The 26,652-nt window shown below is 45.4% G+C and overlaps 1 protein-coding gene across 1 annotated transcript in view; it reads right to left on the bottom strand.

Annotated features, from left to right (window-relative positions):
• PMPCB (peptidase, mitochondrial processing subunit beta) overlaps positions 1-26,652 on the bottom strand; it is a 221,121-nt gene that overhangs the window by 53,274 nt on the left and 141,195 nt on the right. Inside the window, exons 10-11 of the mRNA XM_069229689.1 lie at positions 9,061-9,146; positions 8,891-8,979 (exon numbers count right to left, since the gene is read on the bottom strand). Of these exons, the coding sequence (XP_069085790.1) occupies positions 8,891-8,979; positions 9,061-9,146 (175 nt within the window). The remainder of the gene's footprint in view (positions 1-8,890; positions 8,980-9,060; positions 9,147-26,652) is intronic.

Raw genomic sequence — 26,652 nt, 5'->3', positions numbered from 1 at the left:
CCTTGAAGAGACACGTGGCCCCGACGGGGATCGAAAAAACCCCGAAGGGCCACCGGAGCTCTTCTTAATTCGGTGTCGATCTGTTGTAACTAACCCGATACCGAACGCAAACAATACCGACGATTTTTCCGAGATTCTAACTAACTTTCCGACCTGAAACACGGAGCGAAAAGGAACACGTCCGAACCCGATGGCGGAAAAAAACCAATCTAAGATGGAGTCGACGCCCATGCGCAATGGAGTCGAAATGGGAGGAGTCCCTCGGTCTCGAGACTCGAAAAGACTTCTTCGAAGAAAAACAACTTGTAACACTCCGAGCCCAACACCAGATGGCGGGATGTGCACAGCATGTGTATCTGCAGCTACACATGCCATCAAACATATATATATATCTATATATATCACTGAATAGAATAGAAAGCCCATCCCTACACAGTGCGGAGGAGGAGATAGAGGATGGACTGGTCAATTTAAACAAATAGGTTTCTGAGGGAAGCCTGCCCTACTTGAGCATCTGCTCTAGCATCCAAATCTAGGCAGTAATGCTTAGTGAATGTATGAACTGATTTCCAGGTTGCTTCGCAAATCTCTGGAATAGGAATATTGCGCAGTAAAGTGGTAGTAGTCATTTTTCCTCTGGTAGAGTGCGCTTTTGGTCTAGCAGAGAGTGTTTTGTTAGCCTTTCGATAGCACAGGTAAATATATGAGACTATCTATCGTAAAATCGATCGCTTAAAGGTAGCAAAGCCTGTACCAATGGGACAACAGTTGATAAACACGAATGCCCTTTGTTTTGTCAAACTAGAATTTCAGAACTCGTCTTACATCCAGGGAATGGAGGGTTCTTTCCGCTGGAGTAATACGGATTCTGAAACAATGTTGGCAAAGAGATTGCCTGCTTGACATGGAAGTCCAAAACCACCTAAGGGTGGAATTTCGGGTGAGTCCTCATGAGCACTTTGCTAGAATGAAATATGGTGTATGGTTCATGCGAATAGAGTCCATAGATCTTGCTAACCCTGCGGCAGCTGTGAGCGCCACAAGGAAAGCGGTTTTCCAAGACAGGTGTTGAAGAGAGGCCTTGTGTATGGGTTCAAAGTGTTTCTGCATGAAGCGTGAAAGGACTACATTGAGCCCCGGCCCCATGGATTAGAAGGGCACCTAATGGGAGGAAAATGCTTTTTGAGACCCTCTAGAAAATCCTTGATGGCTGGGATTCTGAAAAAAGAGGTTTGTGAAGGACATTTTCTGTAGACAGTAAGAGCTGCCAGGTGAACCTTTATAGAAGAGAATTACATGCCAGATTATGCCAAATGGAGTATGTATGGAAGAATGACATCTTCCCGGCAAGTGGTAGGGACCTCGTTCTTAGATAAACACCATATGCAAAACCTCTTCCATTTGAAGGCATATGCAGAGCGTGTGGAAGGCTGCTTTGTCTCTGAAGATCTCCATGCAGTCTTGCAGCAGATTTGAATGTCCATATTACAGTAGCTCAGGAGCCATGCTTCCAAATTCAAAGAGGAGATGTTGGGGTGCACCATCTGGCCTCCAAATTTCATCAGTAGATCTGGTCTGCATGGGAGCTTGAGATGTGACGGAATGACAAGTGGGAAGGAGGTCTGTGAACCAACATGGTTTTGGCCACACCAGAGCTATGAGTATCATCTTGGCTCTCGAGTGGGACAGCTGGATGAGGAATGCCGAGATTAGGGGAGTCTGAGGAAAAGCGCAGAGAAATGTGCCGGACCAATTGATCCATAGGACATTCCCCAGTGTCCCTGGTTGGAAGTACCCCGATGTGAAGCTTTGGCATTTGCTGTTTTCTACGGTGGCAACCAAGTCGATGGCTGGGGTTCCCCACCGTTGAAAGATGTCTTGAATGACAGTCTTTTAAGACCCATTTAGGGTTTTCTTGGAGGAGTTTGCTGAGAAAATTGGGTAGAGCGTTTTGCACCCCTGGAAGGTGAGTCGCAGTGATTGAGAGGTCTCTAGCCAGAAGCCATTTCCAGTTTGTTTGGGCTTTGTGAGTTAAGGGCCTGACCCTTATCCTTCCCTGTTTGTTGAGGTAGTACATGATTATTGTATTGTCCGTCTGATCAAGTAGGGAGTCAAAGTTGAATGATGGATCAAACGCCTTCAGTGGCAGATGGACTGCTCACAGCTCTAGGAGACTAATGTGATATGTTGATTCTCTCTGCGACCGCTTGCCCTGAATTTTGAGGTGGTCCATCTGGGCTCCCTATCCTACTAGAGAGACACATGTGACTATGGTCTGGGATGGAATCTCCTGGTGGAATAGTGTACCTCGCAGGAGATTGGTCGGAGAGCCCTCCCCATTTCAAGGACAGCTTTGCGTGATGGGATAGCTAAATGTTGTCGTTCCACATGCCTGTCAGTTGATCCCACTGGTCCTCAAGGCATTCCTGTAGGGGGGGGGGTCTCATGTGGAAAGGAGCATTCGGTGTGAGAATTATGCAGGAGGCCATCAAGCTGAGGAGAGAAGATACTGTTCCTACTGTTGGATGTGAAGTTTTCATGAGCGCTTGATCTTTCCGAATGATTGATAAGCATCTCTCTGAAGGAGGAAACACGCTTGCTTGGAGGGTGTTGATGGAGGCCCCCAGATAGTGTATGAGTTGTACTGGGACAGAAGTGGACTTTGCATGGTTGACATGGAGGCCTAGATGTTGTAGGAGCTCGCAAGTCCAACTGTAGAGACGCTGAGCGTCCTGATACGTGGACGTCTTGATTAGCCAATCGTCTAGATATGGGTAGATGAATACTTTGTGTGTTCGCAGATGGGCAGTGATTATTGCCATGCATTTGGCAAATGTCCTGGGTGCTGATTTCAGGCCAAATGGAAGCACTTGGTACTTAATGGTTGTGCCCCAATGTGAACCTCAAGAACTTTCAATACTTTCTGCCTACTGGTATATGAAAGTATGCGTCTTGAAGGTCGATGGAGCAGAGCCAGTCCCCTTGGTGTAGTTGGGGATAAACCTAATGTAATGCCAGCATCCGGAACATTTCTCGACGAATCCATTTGTTGGCGGTTTTGAGGTCGAGAATGAGTCTGAATTTGTTCCAGTCTTTCTTTTTGACAAGAAAGTACCTGGAACAGATTCACGTTTCTCGTTGGTGAGGAGGAACAGGCTCCACTGCCTGCTTCTGTAAGAAGATGTCTACCTCCGCTTGTAATTGGGGAAGTTGGAATCTTGATGGTTTGGGAGGAACTGACAGTGGAGGACTGCTTAATATGAGACAGTATCCATTGCGAACAATATTTAGAAACCAGGCGTCTTGTGTGATGTTGTTTTGCCACTCTTTCAGATAATGTTGGATGCTTCCCCCTACCGGAGTGGATAACAGAAGAAGGGAAAGAAATGATTCAGTGTTTTGATCCTGGTTGTTTGCCTCCCTGAGCAGATCGCTGACTTGAACTTCTCCTCTAGCCTACTTTTTCTCATAGCGCTGGTAGGAACGTTGGTAATGTTGGGAGTGTGTACCAGATTGTTGGCAACCCTGATACCAACGAGGGGTTTGAACTCTCTGTGAAGAGAAACCGTGTTGGAATCGTCTGAAAGATTTTTTTTGGCTCTTTAGGTTTCTCTAGGCCAACAGCTTTTAGCGTCTCCATCTCCACCTTCGTCCTCGTCATCTCATCATCAGTAAGAAAAGAGTGGACAGGAAGACGGTAAAATAAGGATTCTCTGTTGTGATTCAGGCTTAAGAGGGTAAGACGAAGCCAAGAATGCCTTCCAAGAGAGACGCTGTGGCAGTATTTGTGCACCAACAGTAAAGAGGAATCCACTGTTGCACTAAGGACTTGATTGGAAACCATTAGTCCTTCCGTGAGGAAGTCCTCTCTCGTCTCTGGGGAGGTGCTTGGTGAATTGTTGAAGTGATTCCCAGAGGGCTCTGCTAGATCTGCCTAATAAGGCAGTGGCGCTTGCAGCCTTCATTGTGGTGGCTGCAGAATTGCAGACCTTCCGACCCACAGAGTCTAGTTTGCAACTCTCTTTGTCCAGTGGAACTGTGGAATTAGGAGTAGGGTCATGTTGCTTCTTTGCAGCCACTACAATAACAGAGTCTGGCGGTGGGTCTGTAAATAGGAAGGCCAGGTCCTGGTCTGGTGGACCGTACTTCTTCTGAAGTCTTGATGGAGCTGGCTTGACGATGATGGGGTTAAGAAGAGGTCCATCTCAGTTTCTAAGAGACCTGGCAGTAGAGGTAGCCAAGGAAATAAGGCTGCCCTATGTTGCATGGTCTCGAAGATGACCAATGTTGTAGGTGTTAGAGTGGACATCGGAATGTTTAATTTGTTAGCACCCCTGACCGGAACTTGTTCAAAGGTAGAAATGTCATCCACCGGTGAAATGCATAGAGATGGGAAGTCTGAGAGGGTTGTGAATATCTCCTAGTACTTGTAGTGGAGGTCTCAATGGTGTGCCAGGTTCAAGACCTTCCTGAATTGGGCTGATGGTGTGAGCATCTTAACAATGCAGATGAGCACCTTGAACTGTGTTGACGGTGTTTGGAGCAGTGACATGATTGATAATGAGAACAGAAACAAGATCTGGGGCTTAGCAGAAGGTAGAGGCACTGGTGGCAGTGAAGCAGGCATCCTGGGATTTGGTGCTGTAGGTGGTGGAGGCAGAGCAGGCTGTGGAGGAGAAAGCAGAGATGGTGCTGTCAGAGGATCAGCTGGTGCATCCTGTGCCGGGAAATAGGTGCCAGAATACTCAGTCTGGCAAACTGTAGATCAGTCTCTTTTTTATGCACACTTTCTGAAACCTGGAGGAGGCGGAAATAGTTCTCAATGTCGATCATCCACGCTCCGTCAACATTGATCTTCCCCTTGATGGCGAACAATATGGATGTCTCAATGTCAGTGTCTGCCTTGACAGCAACCAAGAGTGTCTCCACGTCTATCTTGATGTCGCCATTGATCGACGGTGATGTGTCAATGCCGATAAAGATCTCGATTGGCAAACGGCGAGGTGACCTTAGGTTCCTCAATGTCAAACAATGTCTGTGGGTTGACTGTGTTGTCATCAGCGTTGGTGCCCACTGTCTTGACGTCAATCTGCAATGCTTCCCCAATGTCGATCCATGGATAGACGGTGAACACGTCAGCGCTGTATCTCTTCTCGACGTTGATGTTCTTGACGTCTACCAATGACGTTTTTCAGTCCTTTTCTGTTTGGCACGCCCTCCAGAGACAGATGACGGAGCCCAGGTACAGGACTGACCCTCTCTCAGCCTGAGGCCCCACCTACAGATTGCATCTTCTGCTTTCCCCACTCCTCTGAAACCCTGAAGGCAAATATTCTCCCTGTAGCGAAGGGTGCAGCTTGAAAAGTTCCTGCAAATATGGCAAGTGTCAGGAACACGAGTATCTGGAAGACAGAGAATACATACTATGTGAGTATCTGTCTTGTCCTTTTTCCTCCCAGTCTGGGCACTTATCAAAAAGAGATGGCATTTTTTAGGACAAAAATGCAAATTCCGGTCAGAAATTGACAGTGAAAGGTAGGGAGAGACCAAAGTCGTCAAATGTATCTGTTGTCACTAAAATTCAGAGGTGCATTTTCTTGAAGAAGAAAAAAGCCAAAAATTGGCTGAGCTCAATGCTCCAGGATCCTGTCAGGAGGAGCCAGAAAAAAAGAACTGAAGCAACTGCCACCTGCTCAGCATGATGGGATACTGATGGTCTCCGAGTTCTTAAAGGTACAGCCTCTATTTCAACTCCTATAAAGGCAGCCTTTTGAGCTACACAGCCCTGCCTTACTTCATCTCTCCACTCTTTCATGTGAAAGACATGTATGCTGTTTTTGCAAAAATATGAAATTATATACATATTTAATCTCCTGTCCCCTTTTCTTTAAGTGCAAGATGAGTAGTTGAGCCACTGTAGCCTGTTCCTATAGGCTGCATAATAATTTTAATCTCTAAAGTGACTCTGCAGGCCTTCCCGACGAAAGGCGAACATCTGCACTTAAGAAGATATATAGTGAAAAAGTGCTCCGGGGCCCCCGCACATTTGGCGGGACTATTAAGGGCTTAGGACTATACATGGAAATCCCCTACTTTAGAACACAGATTTTTATATTAATTTAGACACCAAAATCTTCAGGATCAGGCAAGTACTTTGAGTTAGCGATTTTCAGAAACACAGAAAATACAGCGGTCAGATTAGAGGCATGAGCCTTAAACACGGGTAAGTTATCCTTTGGGAGAAACATACACTGCATAGGGTCACCTGCAAACGACTTACAGGACTGTTCTTCTGGACTTAATATAAGTAGGTGCCAAGGTCGCAGAAACCACCAACAGTTTGGGTTGACCTGTCCTGGTGTGTCCGGCTGCAGAGGGACTTCCAACAGTGGTAGCCTCGGACGCTACATGCTAAAATCACATTGGAAAAGTACCTGTAGGAAAGAGGCTGCAAACAAGGACTGGGTGACCAGTATGGCAGAACCCAAAGAGGGGCGCAGCTTGTGAGGGTCTCAGGACCACAGAGACACCATCGACTTACATGAGCCTGGGCTGGGGAGCTCGGGTGCAGAGGTGTTTTGTCCCGCCGGTCGGTAAGTTTGAGGCTTTCACAGTTCTCAGTGCACTTACTGAAGAAGGGGAAGAAACATAGCAAGATGACTTCTGTTGTGGAGCTGGCCTCTCTGAAAGTCCCTCGCCATGCAGGTAAATTTTGGTGGCGTGGTGTTCTGGCTGAACACAAACAAGCCTTGGTGTTCACAACTGGTTATGGTACCCCGGGGTATTGTTGCAGGGAGGTTCCAGGCAGGTTCAGAGTCTCAAAAACTGGATAGGTCAATGGGGCTGCACTCCTGGACAGATGGGATTCTCTTCCTGGTGAGTTGCTCCCTCAGTGGACTCCATGGTCAGCAAAACAGAGAACCGGGCAGTCGTAGTTGTTGTCTGCTGATGCAGGGAAGGGGCTCCTCCACTCCAAGGGAGATGCTGTCTAGTGGGCGAAGTGCTCGCAGTTCTCCAAGGCTCTGGGCGAATGCACAGCTGCAGGACAACTGGGTCTTTACAAGTGTTGGGACAGGAGCAGGCAGGGTTTTGTGCTAAGTCCACAGCTGGTCCATAGTTCTTGCTTCTTCAGCTTGTTTGTCCTTTTTGTAGTAAGGCGAATCTGAATTCCTGGTATCAAGGGTTCACCTGAATATTGAATTTAGGGGAGTGTAGGCTAGTAGCCAATGGGCTACTTACCCCTGGGGTGACTACACCCTCTATATGACAACTTCGTGTGGGAAGTGGGCATTACCCTGTCCCAGAATTCCTAGTTTCACAAAAAACAAGATGGTGGAACCCTTCTTTTGTGGAGCACATCAGGCAGCGCACCGTAAGGGTGTGACTAGCCCAGAGGTGCAACATGCCTACTGCATAGCTAATTTCCTGCACGTCATGGTGCCAAATGGGCCTCAGAGCAGGGGGTGGCATTCTCCAGGACTAGAGGAAGCTGGAGTTGCATATCAAAGTTGGCAGGGGCTTTGAAGTCCCTGGCCTTGGTATGCAGATTTACAAGCCATCCTGTTGGAGGAGGTGAGAACACCTTCTCTGGAGCAGGCATTGCTTCCTGACCTCAGAGGGCACTGGCTCCCATCTACAGAGGGTCAGAAACTTGTGGAAAAGACCAGCCAGCCAGCACACTAAAAGACTAGTAGGTTTCAGGGGCCCTTCTAAGGTTCCCTCTCGGTGGATGTCATAATAAATCCAATACTGGCATCAGTATGGATTTATTAAGATGAGATGGTTGATACCAAATACCATAGGTTTCAGTAAAGCCATCATGTAGCTGGGGGACTCGTAATGACCAGTGCCCAGTACATATATTTAAGATGGCTTCTCCCTGTTCACTTGTACCATCTAGTAATGGAGCTGGCCCTCACAGGGGCATATCTGCTCATGCAGATATGCCCTCACATGTAATATAATGCACCCTGCCTTAGGGCTATATGGCCTGCTGTAGGGGTGATTTACATATATTATATGCGGTGACTTCGGCATGGAACACAGTGAGTGTACCATGCAATGACAGTCTGTGTGTAATTTGCGGGGAGCTCCCTTAGGGTGGCATAATAGATGCTATAGCCCTTAGGGACTCTCTTTAGTACCCATGCCCTAAGTACCAGAGGTACAGTTTACTAGGGACTCAGGTCTGCTGAAGTGTGTGCCAATTCTACACAATTAGACCATTTTTTTCTTTTAGTGGAAAGAACACTGGCACTGGGCCCTGGTTAGCAGGGACCCAGTCCACAGTTGGAGTCGAACACCAGCATCTCATAGTTCAGATGGGGGCAAAACGTGGGGGGACAACCTATAAAAAGCCTGGTTTCCGACAGTTCTTAAACCAAAGAAGTAGTCTACATGTGTGTCCCTTTCTTCCAAATCATTTGGAGTCATGACCAACAACTGCTCATGGTTTTTACATAAAAATGTTCAGACGTGCTACAAGGCAAAACCTGGTGCTCTATAACCAATGACTAAGAGCTTTCAGCCATATTTGTGACCCATTGGATCTGTCACAGCATATGATATTAGAGTGATTATTCTGTCATTTAGAATTACTAGATTCCACTAATTGCTCAATAGTGAGAGATGCTGTGGTTTCCGACCTACTTTCTGTAAATGGAATTTCTGTCTGGCAGAGCTCATCTCCCATACCGCCTTGACGAAAAGTTGAACTGTTCCACCATACATAATTCTCTGCAATGCTTAAAATAAATGTACTACCTGAAAGACTGCAATGAGCAAAGCTATTGTGCATTTCTGTCCAACACTGTTCAAAAGAACAGGATATTATGTAGCCGTTCTAGAACAGTAGGTGTAATAATGACTAATGTTAGTCATGTGGACTCACTTCAATCCTTGCTTCAAGTTCAGGAAGTGGAATTCTGCGGTTATAACACAGCATCTGCCTACCAATGTCCTCACAGATAGGGGTAGAGCCTGAAAAAAGAAACAAGCCACATTTGAACCTTAAAGTTAATTACCACTATACATGTTTGCCATTCAAAAAGTCAAAGTTACCATCAAGCTGGAGAAGCATGTTTGTCTTTAATAGATTCTTAGCTCGAGCAACTTCACTTTCAGAAATGTTGGTGCAGAGTCGGATCCTAAAAAAGAAAAGGAAAATTATAGGAGAATTGAACATATTAATCAAATTTGGTACTTAGGGTGGGTGGGAACGGGAAAAGGAGAAGGTGTGGCGTGGCTACGTGGTGGACACAAGAAAGTGAGTTCCCAATCTGGGCTCGATCATTATCCACCTACATCGGCCGAGCCAGTGTTCATGGGGCGACGGCTGAAGCGACACCTGCATGGATAGCGAGTAAGCTGAGTGAGCATGGAACAAAGGCGGGTCACCTGTTAGAGTTAAGTTCTGCTGCCAAAAAATGGATACCATGGACTAACACTGCAGTTCAGCTGCACTTGAGGCCACCCCATTTAGAGGCAGGCCACCACTGGATCAAAGAGCCCCCATCTGCTTGTAGTTTAGTTCCACAGAAGGACTGCCTGTTGAGGCGGTTGGTTATGTGGGTGGCCCTCCTACCTCCTTCCCTACCTTCCTCCTCTCCCCCTTCTGCACATCTACCACTCCCAGGAGTGAAAGCACTCTGAGACCTCCCCCTTCCCAAAATCTTCCCCTTTACAGCAGTCCTGGCCTGCTGGGAGTCTATGGAGCATGGGACGGCTCAGCAGGATAGCTGGCAAGTTTGACCTAAGCGGTGGGTTCTTGGGGTATGCTCCTCATCCTGGGGTGCTGTGAATTTCTAGAGGGCTCAGGGGGACGCTGCAGCACCCAAACTCCCCCCGCCCACCTCCCCTGACTACCGTAGTACTGACAACTAGTGAGGCCTTGAGATCTTGCCCCTGTTAGTCTAAGTTAGCCCTCTGGAAGCATCACAAACAACAATCACTCCACCAGGCCTTACCTCTACCCTTACTTAGACCTGTAGATGATACTAGCTGTTCGTACCCTCAAGACTAAATAGTCACGTACATCCATGCTGGATGAGGTAGTTGCTGTGCAAGCGAGGCTGGCTGGCTCATCCTGCCCTCTAGTGGGTTCTGACATTCTGCTCTACAAGACGTGTGCTTGGAGGGTGTCTTGAAAGGACTTTCAAACTGATTGAAAATAGAAGTGAGACTGGGGGACACCTCTGCCCTTCCCCCCAAAATAACCATCTGAATATCCTGCCCGAAAGGGCAAGGCTAGGATCAGCAACAAACGCTCCTCATTGGGAACCCCAGCACTGATAGAGCAAAGAGGTGGCACTATATTGGTGTCTAGGGGGCATACTAGAGATGGCGCAGACACTATGGGGCTTGATAAGGATTCCTGCACCAGACTACATCTTTAGAAAGTGCTCAGCATTAGCCAGATTCTAGTTATTCCCTGTGGTCTGGTTTCAATATGTAATTTTCCAGTTATTGCGCCCAAGAGCACATTCAGTTTTAGCAAAAGCTTTCTTGTTAAGTTAACAGTAGTATATGAGACATGAGTCTGGCCAAGCTGCCCTAGAATATCTTTCTTTACAGGGTCATCTGGTACATATACGAGATATAACAGTGATGTGTGCACATCGGTGACGCTGTTAGAGGATACTGTTTCTTGATGGAAGTTCCCATTACATTACTGTTCTGCTGGTCACCAACAGTCAGAATAGGCAGTGGTCATTTTATTATACAATCACTGGAATGGGACCTCTCAAGTTCGAGAGGTGTCCATAGAAACATGAGATTCCAGAGCACCAGCTGCTGTCCTGCACAGACCCACAGTTGGAGTCATGGAGTTCGAACTGAGTTTGGCTGAAATATGATGCAAAGCAACAATTGTAGCATTTTCCCCACAGGAAACATTAGATAACTTTTACAGTCTTAGAGTAGTGGTTACAGAGTGATAAGGTTGGTTGTAGGAGTAAGGGAATCTAGTGCAGTGAACCAAGATATAAATATTTATTCTGTTCACTCTCATACTCACTGTGATAACAGCAATCTGCTTTTATATGTTCTTTGGTCCTGGTGTATGTACTAATTCAAAGACTATTGTAATAAATGCTTCAAAAACATACCGAGTCATTAGGACAGATGTTTGAGTATGACATTCGAACGAACAAAAGGTAAGTTTTTCTGACTACCACAGTTTCAGAGGAAGGAACTGGTTTGTTGACCACAGTGCACACCCTTCCCTGTAAAACTGGTCTGAAAACCAGAGAGTTATAGAATATCAACAAAAAAATACAAATTTACTGCAGGCAATTGTTAAGATCAGGGCTTTGCTGGAGGGGACAGTAGATAATTGTAATGATGTGGCTATAAAGCTCAGACTCCTACAAGAAGAGCAGCATACAATGTCAGAAAGGGTCCAAAAAAAAACATTGCAATCTAAGAATGGCATCATCATGCAAGAGTTCATGGACAAACTAGGTTACCGGAAGGGTATAGCTCTAAGAAACCGAACGTGACATTCAACATTGGCCTCAGACTTTTTTGGGGGCGGGGTGGGGAGGCCTGAGTAGTCTTGGATGATCACAGTGAAAAGAACCAACATTGCAAATTCAGAGCAATGTCTGCTCCAATCATGGCTAAACCTCCTTCAGATAAAATAGGGAATTCCCTATGCCTTCTGTAGGTTTGTCCAGTTTGACTCTTAAAAGGTAAAATTCCCATCTGTGGTGTCCAAATTTTTGATTCTTATTGGTTTAATCTAGTCTTTTGCGATCTCAAAATGGCAACTTCTGCTGCGATACAAGCTAATTATAGAGAAACGGTTACGCTGCATCCCCAAACAAGAGTTCACAATCTGGGCTGGGGGAGGGCAGTTACTTTTATGATAGCTGCACATGCAGCATATGCATGTGAAAAACTTTACTCTTGGGTGGAGATTGAGGAAACTAATGTTAATACAGGGCACCAGCATATCCACCAGCAGTGATACCTACTCAATGTAGAGCATACCAATACTTAGAGATACCTCTTACATATCATGATCAAAATTGGTTTTCAGGTTCTGGCTGTATATATATATATATATATATATATATATATATATATATGGAAAAAGATACCCAATCTACAGCCGTTCATGGCATGTAGTGTTGCATATTCACATGCTGTGCATATATTACAAGTTTTTTTTCCTTCAAAGAAGCCTTTTTTTTCGAGTCACAGGATCAAGTGACTCGGTGATAGTGCGCATGGGCATTGACTCCTTTGTTAGATTGTTTTCCCGCAGGAGGGTGAAGTAAGGAGTGAAGAATTGTGTATGTACAAATATATATATAGAAAGTAAAGAAGATGTCCATGCAAGGTATATACACATTTATATAATTAGGTACGAGGATGACTAAAGGCTTCCTGGGAGGAGGGAGGGGGCATGTGAATCTGCAGCACTACATGCCACGAACATATGTACACTGGGTAAATGACCTTTTCCATTTGGTGGCATTTGTAGCTGCAGATACACATGCTGTGCATAGACTGAAAAGCAGTTCTCCTCCTGAGTAATCAGTGGTTAGCCCGTAGGAGGTGAAGTAGTTTGAAATAATATTTTAAGCACTGCTTGACCAACATTTGCTTGTTGAGATAACAAATCCACACAGTATTGTTTAGTAAATGTGTGTGGTGTGGACCATATGGCTGCTTTGCATAGGTCTTCCATTGGTATATTACTAAGAATGCCATTGAGGCACCCTTTTGTCTAGTGGAATGTGCTTTTGAAGTTACTAATTGTTCGGAAATAAGATTACCTTTATGAGGTTGTTGGAAAGCAACAAAAAGTTGTTTCTTTTTTCTAAAGTCTTTAATACTGTCTACATAATACATTAGAGCTCTTTTGAGATCAAGAGGATGGAGGGCTCTTTCAGCAACAGAATCTAACTGTGGAAAGAAGACTGGCAATTTGACTGACTAATTAATGCGAAAGGGTGAAACCACTTTAGGTAAAAAAAAAAAAAAAAATGGATTTGTCCGAAGTACTACTTTGTGTTTGTGTACTTGGAAGAAGGGCTCTTCTAAAGTAAATGCTTGAATTTCACTTACTCTTCTTAAGGAAGTAATTGCTACCAAGAAAGCAACCTTCCATGAGAGAAATTGAATAGCGCAAGTGTAAGGAAATGCCTCCTTGGCATGGTTACCCCCTGACTTTTTGCCTTTGCTGATGCTAAGTTTTGATTTGAAAGTGTGCGGAGGCCTGCTAACCAGGCCCCAGCACCAGTGTTCTTTCCCTAACCTGTACTTTTGTTTCCACAATTGGCACACCCTGGCATCCAGGTAAGTCCCTTGTAACTGGTACCCCTGGTACCAAGGGCCCTGATGCCAGGGAAGGTCTCTAAGGACTGCAGCATATCTTATGCCACCCTGGGGACCCTTCACTCAGCACAGACACACTGCTTGCCAGCTTGTGTGTGCTAGTGGGGATAAAAAGAGTAAGTCGACATGGCACTCCCCTCAGGGTGCCATGCCAACCTCACACTGCCTATGTAGTATAGATAAGTCACCCCTCTAGCAGGGCTTGCAGCCCTAAGGCAGGGTGCACTATACCATAGGTGAGGGCATAAGTGCATGAGCACTATGCCCCTACAGTGTCTAAGCAAAACCTTAGACATTGTAAGTGCAGGGTAGCCATAAGAGTATATGGTCTGGGAGTCTGTCATGCACGAACTCCACAGCATCATAATGGCTACACTGAAAGCTGTGAAGTTTGGTATCAAACTTCTCAGCACAATAAATGCACACTGATGCCAGTGTACATTTTATTGTAACATACACCCCAGAGGGCACCTTAGAGGTGCCCCCTGAAACCTTAACCGACTATCCGTGTAGGCTGACTAGTTTTAGCAGCCTGCCACACACCAGACATGTTGCTGGCCACATGGGGAGAGTGCCTTTGTCACTCCGTGGCTAGTAACAAAGCCTGTACTGGGTGGAGGTGCTTCAAACCTCCCCCTGCAGGAACTGTAACACATGGCGGTGAGCCTCAAAGGCTCACCCCCTTTGTTACAGCACCACAGGGCACTCCAGCTAGTGGAGTTGCCCGTCCCCTCCGGCCACGGGCCCACTTTTGGCGGCAAGGCCGGAGGAGATAATAAGAAAAACAAGGAGGAGTCACTGGCCAGTCAGGACAGCCCCTAAGGTGTCCTGAGCTGAGGTGACTAACTTTTAGAAAAATGATGGAGGATTCCCCCAATTGGATTAGGGATGTGCCCCCTCCCCTCAGGGAGGAGGCACAAAGAGGGTGTAGCCACCTTCAGGGCTAGTAGCCATTGGCTACTAACCCCCAGACCTAAACATGCCCTTAAATTTAGTATTTAAGGGCTCCCCAGAACCTAGGAAACTAGATTCCTGCAACCTAAGAAGAAGAGGACTGCTGAGCTGAAAAACCCTGCAGAGAAGACGGAGACACCAACTGCTTTGGCCCCAGCTCTACCGGCCTGTCTCCCCACTTCTAAGGACACTGCTCCAGCGACGCTTTCCACAGGGACCAGCGACCTCTGAATCCTCAGAGGACTGCCCTGCATCTAGAAGGACCCTGAACTCCCGAGGACAGCGGCTCTGTTCACCAAAGACTGCAACTTTGAAACAAAGAAGCAAACTTTGCAACAACTTGCGTTTCCCGCCGGAAGCGTGAGACTTGACACTGCACCCGAAGCCCCCGGCTCGACTTGTGGAGAACCAACACTTCAGGGAGGACTCTCCGGCGACTGCCAGACCGTGAGTAGCCAGAGTTGACCCCCCCTGAGCCCCCACAGCGACGCCTGCAGAGGGAATCCTGTGGCTCCCCCTGACCGCGACTGCCTGCTTCTAAGATCCGACGCCTGGTAAAGACTCTGCACCCGCAGCCCCCAGGGCCTGAAGGATCCGACCTCCAGTGCAGGAGCGACCCCCAGGTGGCCCTCTCCCTTGCCCAGGTGGTGGCTACCCCGAGGAGCCCCCCCCTTGCCTGCATCGCTGAAGAGAACCCTTGGTCTCCCATTGATTCCTATTACAAACCCGACGCTTGTTTGCACACTGCACCCGGCCGCTGAGGGTGTACTTTCTGTGTGGACTTGTGTCCCTCCCCGGTGCCCTACAAAACCCCCCTGGTCTGCCCTCCGAAGACGCGGGTACTTACCTGCTGGCAGACTGGAACCGGGGCACCCCCTTCTCCATTGAAGCCTATGGGTTTTGGGCACCACTTTGACCTCTGCACCTGACCGGCCCTGAGCTGCTGGTGTGGTAACTTTGGGGTTGCTCTGAACCCCCAACGGTGGGCTACCTTGGACCCAAATTTGAACCCCATAGGTGGTTTACTTACCTGCAAAAACTAACAAACTTTTACTCCCCCCAGGAACTGTTGAAAATTGCACTGTGTCTAGTTTTTAAATAGCTATATTTGATTTATGTGAAAACTGTATATGCTATTTTGCTAATTCAAAGTTCCTAAAGTACCTACCTGCAATACCTTTCATTTGAAGTATTACATGTAAATCTTGAACCTGTGGTTCTTAAAATAAACTAAGAAAATATATTTTTCTATACAAAAACCTATTGGCCTGGAATTGTCTCCGAGTGTGTTCTCCTCATTTATTGCCTGTGTATGTACAACAAATGCTTAACACTACTCCTTTGATAAGCCTACTGCTCGACCACACTAACACAAAATAGAGCATTAGTATTATCTCTTTTTGCCACTATCTTACCTCTAAGGGGAACCCTTGGACGCTGTGCATACTATTCCTTACTTTGAAATAGTGCATACAGAGCCAACTTCCTACAGCAAGAGTGCATGGGTTAAAATGGTGGACCCATAAGTCTTGTAAGCACAATGTTGAGATTCCAGGCAGGAGCTGGTGGTAATCTAGGTGGAATAACTCGTCCAAGCCCTTCCATAAATGCTTTTATGACGGGAATTCTAAACAGAAAGGTATGTTGTCTGTTTTGGAGGTAGTCTGATATTGCTGTTAAGTGAATTTTAATAGATGAATATGCCAGATTTACTTTTTACAATGAAGGAAATAACACACAATATCATGTACTGATGCTTTAAGTGGATCAATGTTTTTAGGCTGGCCATAATATACAAAACGCTTCCATTTATTAGTGTAGCACTGCCTGGTTGTACGTTTACGTCCTTGTTTTAGAATGTACATACATTCTGATGGAAGCTGTAGGTATCCAAATGCTATGACCTCAGGAGCCAAATTGCCAGGTTGACCATACTGGGATTGGGATGTCTGATTTGACCTTTGTTTTGAATCGACAGGCCTGATCTGTTTGGAAGCTTGTGATGTGGTACTACTGAGAGTTCCAATAGTGTTGTTTACCAGTGTTGACGTGCCAATGTGGGAGCTATGAGAATCATAGTGAGGGACGTGTATTGCATTTTGTTGACCAGAAACAGAATTAACAGGAGGGGTGTGGGGGAAGCATAAAGGAAATATCCCTGACCAGTTGATCCATAGAGCATTGCCCTTGGATTGAGGGTGTGGCTATCTGGATGCTAAGTTTTGGCATTTTGCATTTTCGCTTGTTGCAAAAAGGTCTATGTTTGGTGTTCCCCACATTTGAAAGTAATACTGAGTTACTTGCGAGTGAATTTTCCATTTGTGTATTTGTTGCTGCGTCCTGCTTAAGAGGTCCGCAAGCTGGTTATAGATCCCTGGGATGTATTCCGCTAGTAGCTGAATGTGATTCTGAATTGCCCATTTCCATAATGTCTGTGCTAGAAGGAACAATTGGGATGAGTGTGTCTTACCCTCCGCCCCCGATTTTGCAGATAATACATTGTTGTCATGTTGTGTGTCCTCATTAAGGCTGCTTTGTGTTTGATCAGTGGTTGGAATGCTTTGATGGCTATGAACACTGCCAGTAATTCCAAGTGGTTTATGTAGTAAATTTGCTGGATTGATTTCCATTCCCCTTTTATTTTAAGACTGCTGAGATGGGCCCCCCCAACCTGTAAGTGATGCATCTGTTGGGATTATGGTCTGTGGCACAGGGTCCTGAAATGGCCACCCTTTTGATAACTTGGTGAGATTCCACAATTTGAGAGATTTGTAAGATTGGCGGTCCAACAACACTAGATCCTGCAGTGCCTGAGACCATTGCTGCGAGAGACACTTTTGCAGTGGCCTCATGTTTAGATGTGCATTGGGCACTACAGCTATGCATGATGCCATCATTCCCAATATTCTCATGACAAACCTTACTGTGTAAGCTTGGTTGGCCTGCAATTGGGATATGCGAGTGTGAAACGCTTGTATTCGTTGTGGATTTGGGTAGGCTAATGCTGACTGAGTGTTCAGAATTGCTCCTAGAAAAGGTTGAATTTGTGCTGGTTCAAGGTGAGATTTCTGGTAATTGATTGTGAACCCTAATTTGTGTAGGGTATTTATTGTGTATTGTGTGGGCTGTTGACAGTTTTGAATGGAGCTGGCTTTTAATAACCAGTAGTCTAGATAAGGGAAGACATGTATGTGCTGTCTTTTGAGGTATGCTGCAACTACAGCAAGACATTTTGTGAAAATTCTTGGTGCTGTTATTACTCCAAAGGGCAGTACTTTGATTTGATAGTGCTTCCTGCTATCACAAACCTTAAATACTTGCGGTGAGCTAGATGTATTGGAATGCGGAAGTAAGCGTCTTTTAGGTCTAACGTCATGTAATCTTGTTTTTGTAGCAAGGGAATGACATCCTGCAGAGTGACTATGTAAAAATGATATGACAGGATATATAGATTTAGAGGCCTTAGATCGAGAATGGGTCTGCGAGTACCACCCTTTTTTGGTATAAGGAAGTATGGGGAATATACTCCTGTTCCTTCCTGAGTGATAGGAACTATTTCTATTGCTTCCTTTAATAGTAGAGATTGTACCTCTTGTTTGAGCAGAGTTGTGTGTTCTAGAGAGAACCTGTGAGAACTGGGTGGAATGTTTGGTGGAGTAGAGATGAGCTCTAGGCAATAAGCATTGTGAATGAGAGTACCCAGTGATCTGTAGTATTTGTTGCCAGTGAGAATGGAATTGATGCAGTCTTCCTCCCAGAGGATGTAGAAGCACCCTTTGAGGCAGGGAATTTACCCCTGGACCTGAAATGATGTCCTCCGTAAGAGCCCCTGTGTAATACTGCTGTCCTTGTTTTGAGTGGGAGGTGGAAGCCTCTCTAGTTTGGGTTTTAAATCCTCCTCTAAATTGTGGTTTTCGAAAGGAACCCCGAAATGGTGCAGTATAAAGGGCTCCCATGGCTTTTGCTGTGTCTGAATCTTTTTAAAGTTTTCTATAGTTGTGTCCACCTCTGGTCCAAAAAGCTGTTGTTTGTTAAATGGCATATTAGGGACCTCCTGCTGTAACTCAGGTTTGAAACCGGAGGACCTCAACCAAGCATGTCGCCTAATGATAATGCTGGTATTGATTCCTCTAGTTGCAGTATCAGCTGCATCTAGGCCAGACCTAACTTGTTTGTGATGGCCTGACCTTCCTCTACAGTACGCTGCGCCCTTTTTTGTGTTCTTTGGGGAGATATTGCAAGAATTCTTGCATCTCATCCCAATGTGCCCTGTTGTATCTTGCTAACAGGCTGCACTGATCACAATAGAGTCTGGCGGTCACTGCTGCGAAACGTAAATTGGGTCTGTTGGTGCAGGCTTATATTTTTTTGTCAATTCTTGGTGTTAGAACTATGGCTTTAACTGGCTCTTTGAAAATATCTTCTACATGTTTAAGCATACCAGGAAGCATTGGTATACACTGGTATTGCTTATGAGTTGAGGATAGGGTATTGAAAACTAAGTCCTCCTCTAAAGGTTCTGCATGCATTTGCACTCCATGGTATGCAGCTGCTCTCGAAAACTTGGTTGCATGCTGTCTTATCCTCAGGTGGAGATGGTCTGTTGGGATACACATCCGGATCGTTAGATGGGACTGGATCTGAATCGTAGATATCCCATGGATCTAAGGTGTAGCTAGAATCACCCCTTTGTTTGTCTTGTGAGGAAGTGTGAGAGTGTGTGGGTGAAGGTGATGGAGTAAGAGATTGTGGTGAAAAGGAAAGATGCAGTGAATGTGGTGGAGAAAGCTCAACAAGTTTTAGCTTTTCCTTTTGCTTGTAGATTTTTGTCGGTGGTGGGGCAGTATCCAGAGTTTCCTGGAATGCTAACTTCCTTTTAGTATGTGGAGGCAGGGAAGTAATTTTTCCAGTCTCTTTCTGGATTTGAATTCTACTTTGTTTGCTGTCCATAACTTCCAGAATGGGTTGAATGTCTGATTCCTCCATTTGATGTTCCGAGCATGTTTTGTGCTTTTAGAGGAATGTAAATTTCTTGGGCACATGCTTCATTCAAGTCAAAAGCCCAGTTTCTTCTGTGCAAGTTGATTTTTTCAGCTCCAAAGTTGGACCGAGGTGTTTAGGCTACGAAGCTGTTATCCAAGGTTTCAGCTCTGATGCAGAGAGTGCTTGTTTCGGATCCGATGCTGTGGGACATAGACTCTTTTCGGAGGCGGAGGCTTGCATTTTGCGGCTCGACACTGAAACAGGTGCGGTAGCCTGTTGAGGGAGTGCCCTGGCCTTTATTGACGCCGAACCCAAGGGTCGATCGATGATTAATTGTTTTCGGGTGGAACCATGGCTAAAAAGCAGTGATGCACCCAAGGCCTCGCCTTATTTTTTAGTTGTTGGGGCACGTGTACTCAAGTACTCTGCCGCCGATATTGCCTGGCTGTCCTCCTCTGAATCCTGCTCGGAGTCGGAGTCTGGAATCAAAACCGCTGTTTGTACCTGCTCTTCACCAAGGACGTCAGTGGTGGGCTCTGTGGGTTTCAAAGCCATCTCCAATCTTCTTGCCCTTCGATCATGCAATATTTTCTTCGATCGAAAAGACTGGCACACCTCACAGCTTTGTTCTAGATGTTCTGGAGAAAGGCAGTGATTACATACCAAGTGCTGGTCGGTGTATGGAAACTTGGCTTGTCACAGAGGACAGAATTGGAATGGAGTCCGATCCATGAGCCTAGGATGCAGTAGACCTGAACAGGCCCGAGGAGGGCACAGGCGCCCGAAAGGGCATTTATTTGAGCCCAACTGTACTATCGGATAGAGTGCGGAAGGAAACCGCGTTCAAAACAATACCGATGGTATGAGAAAAAGGTAGAAAGTTCAGAGAATTTCCGAACCGAAAATCCCAGAGCGGGAGGGAACACGTCCGAACCCGACGGCGGAAAGAAAACAATTTAACAAAGGAGTCAATGCCCATGCTCACTATCGCCGAGAGAAGGAGTCACCCGATCATGTGACTCGAAAAAAAGGCTTCTTTGAAGAAAAACAACTTGTAATATATGCACAGCATGTGTATCTGCAACTACACATGCCACTGAACATATATACATATATACATACATAAAACCAAAGAGACACTGCACTCCTGGGGGCTTCGATTTCCAAATCAATTTATTGATCTCAGCATTACACCAACGAGTTTCAACCTTTGCCGATCCTGATCACGGTGGCTGAGTCTATTTTGAATGCGATATCTGATGTCATGCCTTTTATACCCACACAGGCATTCTGGTCTTGCTATTTCATAACATACTTTCACACCAAGGTGCCAATTTATCCACTCTATTACATCATAGTCTGCAAAGTTCTTAACTATAGTTGTTATTTAGAGGAGTATGCACATCAATGTTGCTGGCACAGTGCTTTTACTTTCATATTTCAGCGTCTAAATTCCCCATATCTCTCGTAAAATCACAAGAAGCAGTCTATGCCTTCCACCTGGATCCTTTAACATGCACCCATTTCATTCAAAATAAAATATTACCAAAATGCTAATTTTCTCTCCCTGGCAATCGCAGCTGTTCCAAAACGCAGTTAATTCACAAAGCCCCCAGGCCCTCTCCATTCCGATGGTCGCATCGGAGTGAAAGAACATTCACCCAGGACAATGCTCACTGTCTCCTGTGAGGCTGTTCCTGGCATTTATTTGCAGAGTTTAACAAGCGAAATGAAGTCCAGGCCATTCCAGGCTTTCACCGTCTTCATGTGTATAGTACACAGGGCGAGATTAGTATCTCAATTGTTCCCTTCTGCAATAATTCAGAGTTTCAAAGTTTCTTACACGCCGGGCGCAGCCGTTACTAACCATTCCAAAACGGCGCACTCTTGCTGCTGGTGCAGTGAAGGGATATGAATATATATATATATAAAAATCAAATTGGGGCACTGTAACCGGGAGCCCTGCAACGTCCAGCATGGCAGCCAAAGAAGGATCCCCAGGTTAGCATTCTAATCGCACAGCCCTGTGGAGACGACTGGAAACGGCCGTGTGCAACGGGATATCAAAGGGCCATAATGGAGGAGCGTGCTGCAACAAATGACACCAGAGGCATATCGGCAGGAGGAGAGCATTTGGAGGCAGCTTTACAGGCAGTTTAGGAGGACTGAGCGAGAGTGAACTATGGAGGAGGAGGAGCCAGACGCAGGAAGGTGTGCAGCAGAGTCGACAGGAGGAACCAGTGAAAACAGTAAGACCCCGAGGGAGAAACACCTGTGTTACAGGGTCGTGGCCTCAGGCAAGTTAGCGTGTGCTATTATACTATGTGGTACAGACTCTAGTCCGCAGGGAGTCACACCACCCTAAAGTTGATGGCAGAAAGAGAAAGTGGGCCGATTGCATTTCAGCACTATATTTCCACCACAAACCTCCAGTTAGATATGAACGTTCTGTAAAACACATTGTGAAAGTTACGATTAAAGCCATTTTTGTATTTTAAGAGACTCTGTATCTTTTTGTTTGTTCTGTGTTCTCCTGAGGGACTCCTCACAAGAGTCACAAAGCCAATGATGACAAGTGGAACCAGGGCCAGGCCACAAGCAAGGCAATCTTCGTGGCATACTGCTGCATATTTGTGACTGTAAAAGGTGAGTATTAAACAAATAAAAGACTTATCTCAAACCGAGTACAAAATGAGTCGTGTCTAACCGCTACAGACATTTGAGTAACGAAGGAGCTACCTGGCCAATTTTGGCAGGATATACACCATATACAAATGCAGGTGCATTAAATGCAGCAGAAGTAATAACATTACTGAATAATTTAGCCGGGATGTATAGATGACTTTTACAATTTGTCTTAGGAGCATTAAATACCAGACAAGCGCCAGTAGGACCTATTGCACAAGGACAAGTTGCCATTCTGGCAATTAGCCAATGGGCATTAAATGCCAACATGGTTGAAATACCAAGGGAGTGTGACAAAATAGCCTTCTAGTTTCCTTGCAAGACAAACCAGTTCGAAGGGTCTAGCTTCACATAACACCCCAATACAAATATAGAACTTTTACTATGTGTTTACCCTTAGTAATGGTGCCACCCATAGGTAGAGGAGTGCAATACCTGGGGTAGTTTTTTTGCATGTATCAACACCACAACACGTGGTACACCTTCACTGGTACTACTCCCAGAAATGATTAAACAGGTACAAAATGAACAAAGAGATGCACCAGCCCTGGAGGAAGGAATTAAATTAAATGGAACTGTGACTATGGTGTCCTCCACAATCTTAAGGAATATTCATGGGAAATCATCAGCAATGGTTATACCTTTGCGATTGGAGGCTGTTACAGCACAGGTTGAAGAATAAGAGCTACCTAAAATCAGAGGTGAGACCTACACCTCTGTGGGACGTGATACCTTACAGAGAGTAAAGATTTATATTAAGAGCTAAAATGAAACTGAGGATAATAGGTAAAGACAAACCAGCACCTGAAACTAAAAAGAAGCAAAAGAGGAGAGAGAAAGGGAAACAAGGATTGACATAGCCAATCGGTCTCGGCAATGGGAGGCTTGATTAGGGCTAGGCAAGAAGCATTTCTTTATTGACACTACTTGAGTTTGCCCTGTAAAAATTGTTCACTGCATAAAGCGCTGCACATTGGTGTCACTTCATTTATGAAAAGTGTCTTTTTATGCCAACAAATATGTTCAAACATTGGCTGCTATAATACTCACTTTGAAGTAAATGGCTTCAAAGCCCAGGGCTGAAGAATGGCGGCTTAGGTGAAGTATAGTCAACAGGCAACTTTAAACAAACAGACCCCGATCCCCTCAACAGAAGAGGCAGACTTCAAAGCACTATTCTGTTGTGGGAGTGTCGCTGCTTTACTAGCAGGCTTAAAGGACGCAGCACGTGAGTGAAGGAAAGGTAATGCAGCAGTCCCCTGAGAACCTGTCTAGTGCTGCCTACATGCCAGGGTGAGTGAGTGAATGAATGAAAGAATGAGTGCATGAATGGATGAAAGCAGTGCGTCCAGGTGGCATCACAGCCTTTAGAAGAGCACAGAGTAGCATGCACAGACTATTTACCTACACACAGCACTGGTAGGGTTGGTGCAGACAGCCACTTATGGGGCGATGTCTCAGGGAGGCTGCTTGGCCTGGGGCCCTGGCGCCCCTTTTCAGATACAGTCCAGGCATTCTTCCTGCCCCACAACAGCTTGGTTGCCACTATGTGCTTTGCAGACATGTATAGCTATTTAGCTGGTAACTTAAAATAGACACCCAAAAACAGATACAGGCAGCAACTGAGAACCAGAAAGGAGCTGCTGAGGCATAGCGTCTCGAAGCAGAGCGCCACCATTCAGCAGGCCAGGATGAGCTGCAGCAAGCCAAGTGACAGCAGCGGCCTTTCTGCAAGCATCCCTGAGAAGGCACGGTGCTAGTACGATGGGAGGGGGCAGCACTGGACCCTGCAGGTCCTATCCAGCACAGGAGGAGGAAGCAGTGGCTGCAGCCACTGTGGGCACAGCCACTGGGCAACAGGAGCTAGGCTGGATTTAAAAATATTAAAATGCCACTTGTCGCTGACACCAGCGCTCCTAATGTGTGGCAGGATGGTCACCCATTTAAAAGTAAAAATGTAGCCCTGAAACAGTGAATGAAAATAGCCGCTGCACATGTTCAAATGTAGTAGGTCTGTGCTCTCAGGGAGGGCTAAACAACGGAAGAGGCATGACGTATGCATTCCCTTAACAAATGGGGAGAAACTAATAATTGAGTGACAATAGTGCCAGCAAATGGGAAGCCTAGGGAGGGCTGTAATCCCACAAAGTAGATACAGCATGTCTGTTTGAGACAGCACATAGGCGCAGTCTAGAGCAGAGATCTAAAAAAAGGATTGGATCTCCGGCAGATCAGGTGTTGAGTAGTAGTGGTTATAATTTGAAGGACCACAACAAAATAAAAAAAATAATAAACAGATTGCTATCAGTATTCTAATGGCTGTTCTTCATGTTCTTTTCAGATCTCTGACGACAGAAGAACAGACAGAGTGAAACAAAGTGATTATGGACGTAGAGATCACTATCCGAGTCTCTCCAGCAGTATACCGAAATTAAGCAGGGTCAGATAAAGACAATTCCTCACTTCATTCCCTTAAGGAGTGAGCCTCAAGTCCAGACTCAATGCCCAATAAAAATAAAAGCTAGGAGTGACATAAAAGAAGTTACAATGCTAAGGTATAATAGCTTCTTGCAACTTCCCAATAAACAATCTTCTGTTTCTTGTATCCAAAATGGATGGAACATACCATACAGTATTGGAATTTAAATGCACAAAAGCACATACGTTGTGAAAAATCAGCACAATACACATCTCATTACAAACCTGGTGTAAACAAAATAAGAAACAACTTTGGATATAGCAAACAGATTTTTCAGTCAAAATATAGCACCTGAAAGCAGCCATCTAACTGCATTTACCACATTTTGAGCTCAATATTCTTGGCAAAGATTGCCCATGAGTTATAAGAATAGTCAGGTCTGTTTTCAGTCTGAATTATAGCGATGTTAAAAAAAGATTCTGCAATAACGTGGTATGAACTGGAGGGGAGACGCCCACCTACCAATTTTGCCCCTTCTTCCCTGTGTGCCATGTACTGTTGATGATGATCCGATTTGTAGTCTACGACTGGAAATGATAATTCACAAAGCTTTTAAATGATATTTGTATCTGTACCACAAAAACTTTAACCCCTTCGCTGCCAGGCCTTTTCCCCTTCTGTGCCGAGCCTTTTTTTGGCTATTTGGGGCAGTTCGCGCTTAGGCCCTCATAATTTTTTGTCCACATAAGCTACCCACGCCAAATTTGTGCCTTTTTTCCCCAACATCCTAGGGATTCTAGAGGTACCCAGACTTTGTGGGTTACACTGAAGGAGACCAAGACATTAGCCAAAATACAGCAAAAATTTTGATGGAAAAAAATGGGGAAAAAGGGCTGCAGAAGAAGGCTTGTGTTTTTTCCCCTGAAAATGGCATTAGCAAAGGGTTTGCGGTGCTAAAATCACCATCTTCCCAGCTCTCAGGAACAGGCAGACTTGAATCAGAAAAGCCAATTTTTCAACACAATTTTGGCATTTTACTGGGACATACCCCATTTTTACTATTTTTTGTGCTTTCAGCCTCCTTCCAGTTAGTGACAGAAATGGGTGTGACACCAATGCTGGATCCCAGAAAGCTAAACATTTCTGAAAAGTAGATTTCAGAATTCTGAATTCAGCAAGGAGAAATTTGTGTAGACCCCACAATGGTTTCCTACACAAAATAACAGCTGAAATAAAAATATATTGAAATTGAGGTGAAAAAAACAGCCATTTTTCTCCACATTTTACTCTAACTTTTTCCTGCGATGTCAGATTTTTTAAAGCAATATACGGTTACGTCTGCCGGACTCCTCTAGTTGCGGAGATATATAGGGCTTGTAGGTTCATCAAGAACCCTAGGTAACCAAAGTCAATAAATGAGCTGCACCTTGCAATGGTTTTCATTCTATACCAGGTATACAGCAATTCATTTGCTGAAATATAAAAAGTGAAAAATAGGTATCAAGAAAACCTTTGTATTTCCACAATAGGCACAAGATAAGGTGATGAGAAGCAGTGGTTATTTGCACATCTCTGAATTTCGGGGTGTCCGTACTAGGGGCAATAACACTTGTTTTGCTATTCTGTGTTCCCAAGTCTCCCAATAAAAATGGTACTTCACTTGCGTGGGTAGGCCTTATGCTCGCGACAGGAAACATAACATGGACACATCACATTTTTACATTGAAATCGGACATGTTTTTTGCAAAGTGCCTAGCTGTGGATTTTGGCCTCTAGCTCAGCCGGCACCCAGGGAAACCTACCAAACCTGCGCATTTTTGAAAACTAGACAGCTAGGGGAATCCAAGATGGGGTGACTTGAGGGGCTCTGACCAGGTTTTGTTACCCAGAATCCTTTGCAAACCTCCAAATTTAGCCAAAAAAACACTTTTTGCTCTCATTTCGGTGACAGAAAGTTCTGGAATCTGAGAGAAGCCACAAATTTCCTTCCACCCAGCGTTCCCCCAAGTCTCCTGATAAAAATGGTACCTCACTTATGTGGTTAGGCCTAGTGCTCGTGAAAGGAAATGCCCCAAAACACTATCTGGACACATAAAAATGATCAAATACAAAACGACCTGTTTTTTGTTGGGGGGACACCTGCATTTTTGGTCCTGGGCTCAGCAGCCATCTACGGAAACCTAGCAAACCCAGACATTTCTGAAAACTAGACACCCGAGGGAGTCCAGGGAGGTGTGACTTGCGTGGATCCCCCAATGTTTTCTTAA

The sequence above is a fragment of the Pleurodeles waltl genome, chromosome 4_1 (genome assembly GCF_031143425.1).
Source record: "Pleurodeles waltl isolate 20211129_DDA chromosome 4_1, aPleWal1.hap1.20221129, whole genome shotgun sequence".
Classification (NCBI taxonomy): Eukaryota; Metazoa; Chordata; class Amphibia; order Caudata; family Salamandridae; genus Pleurodeles; species Pleurodeles waltl.
The sequence above is the reverse complement of the archived record's forward strand: the minus strand, read 5'-3'. Positions and strand labels throughout refer to the sequence as shown.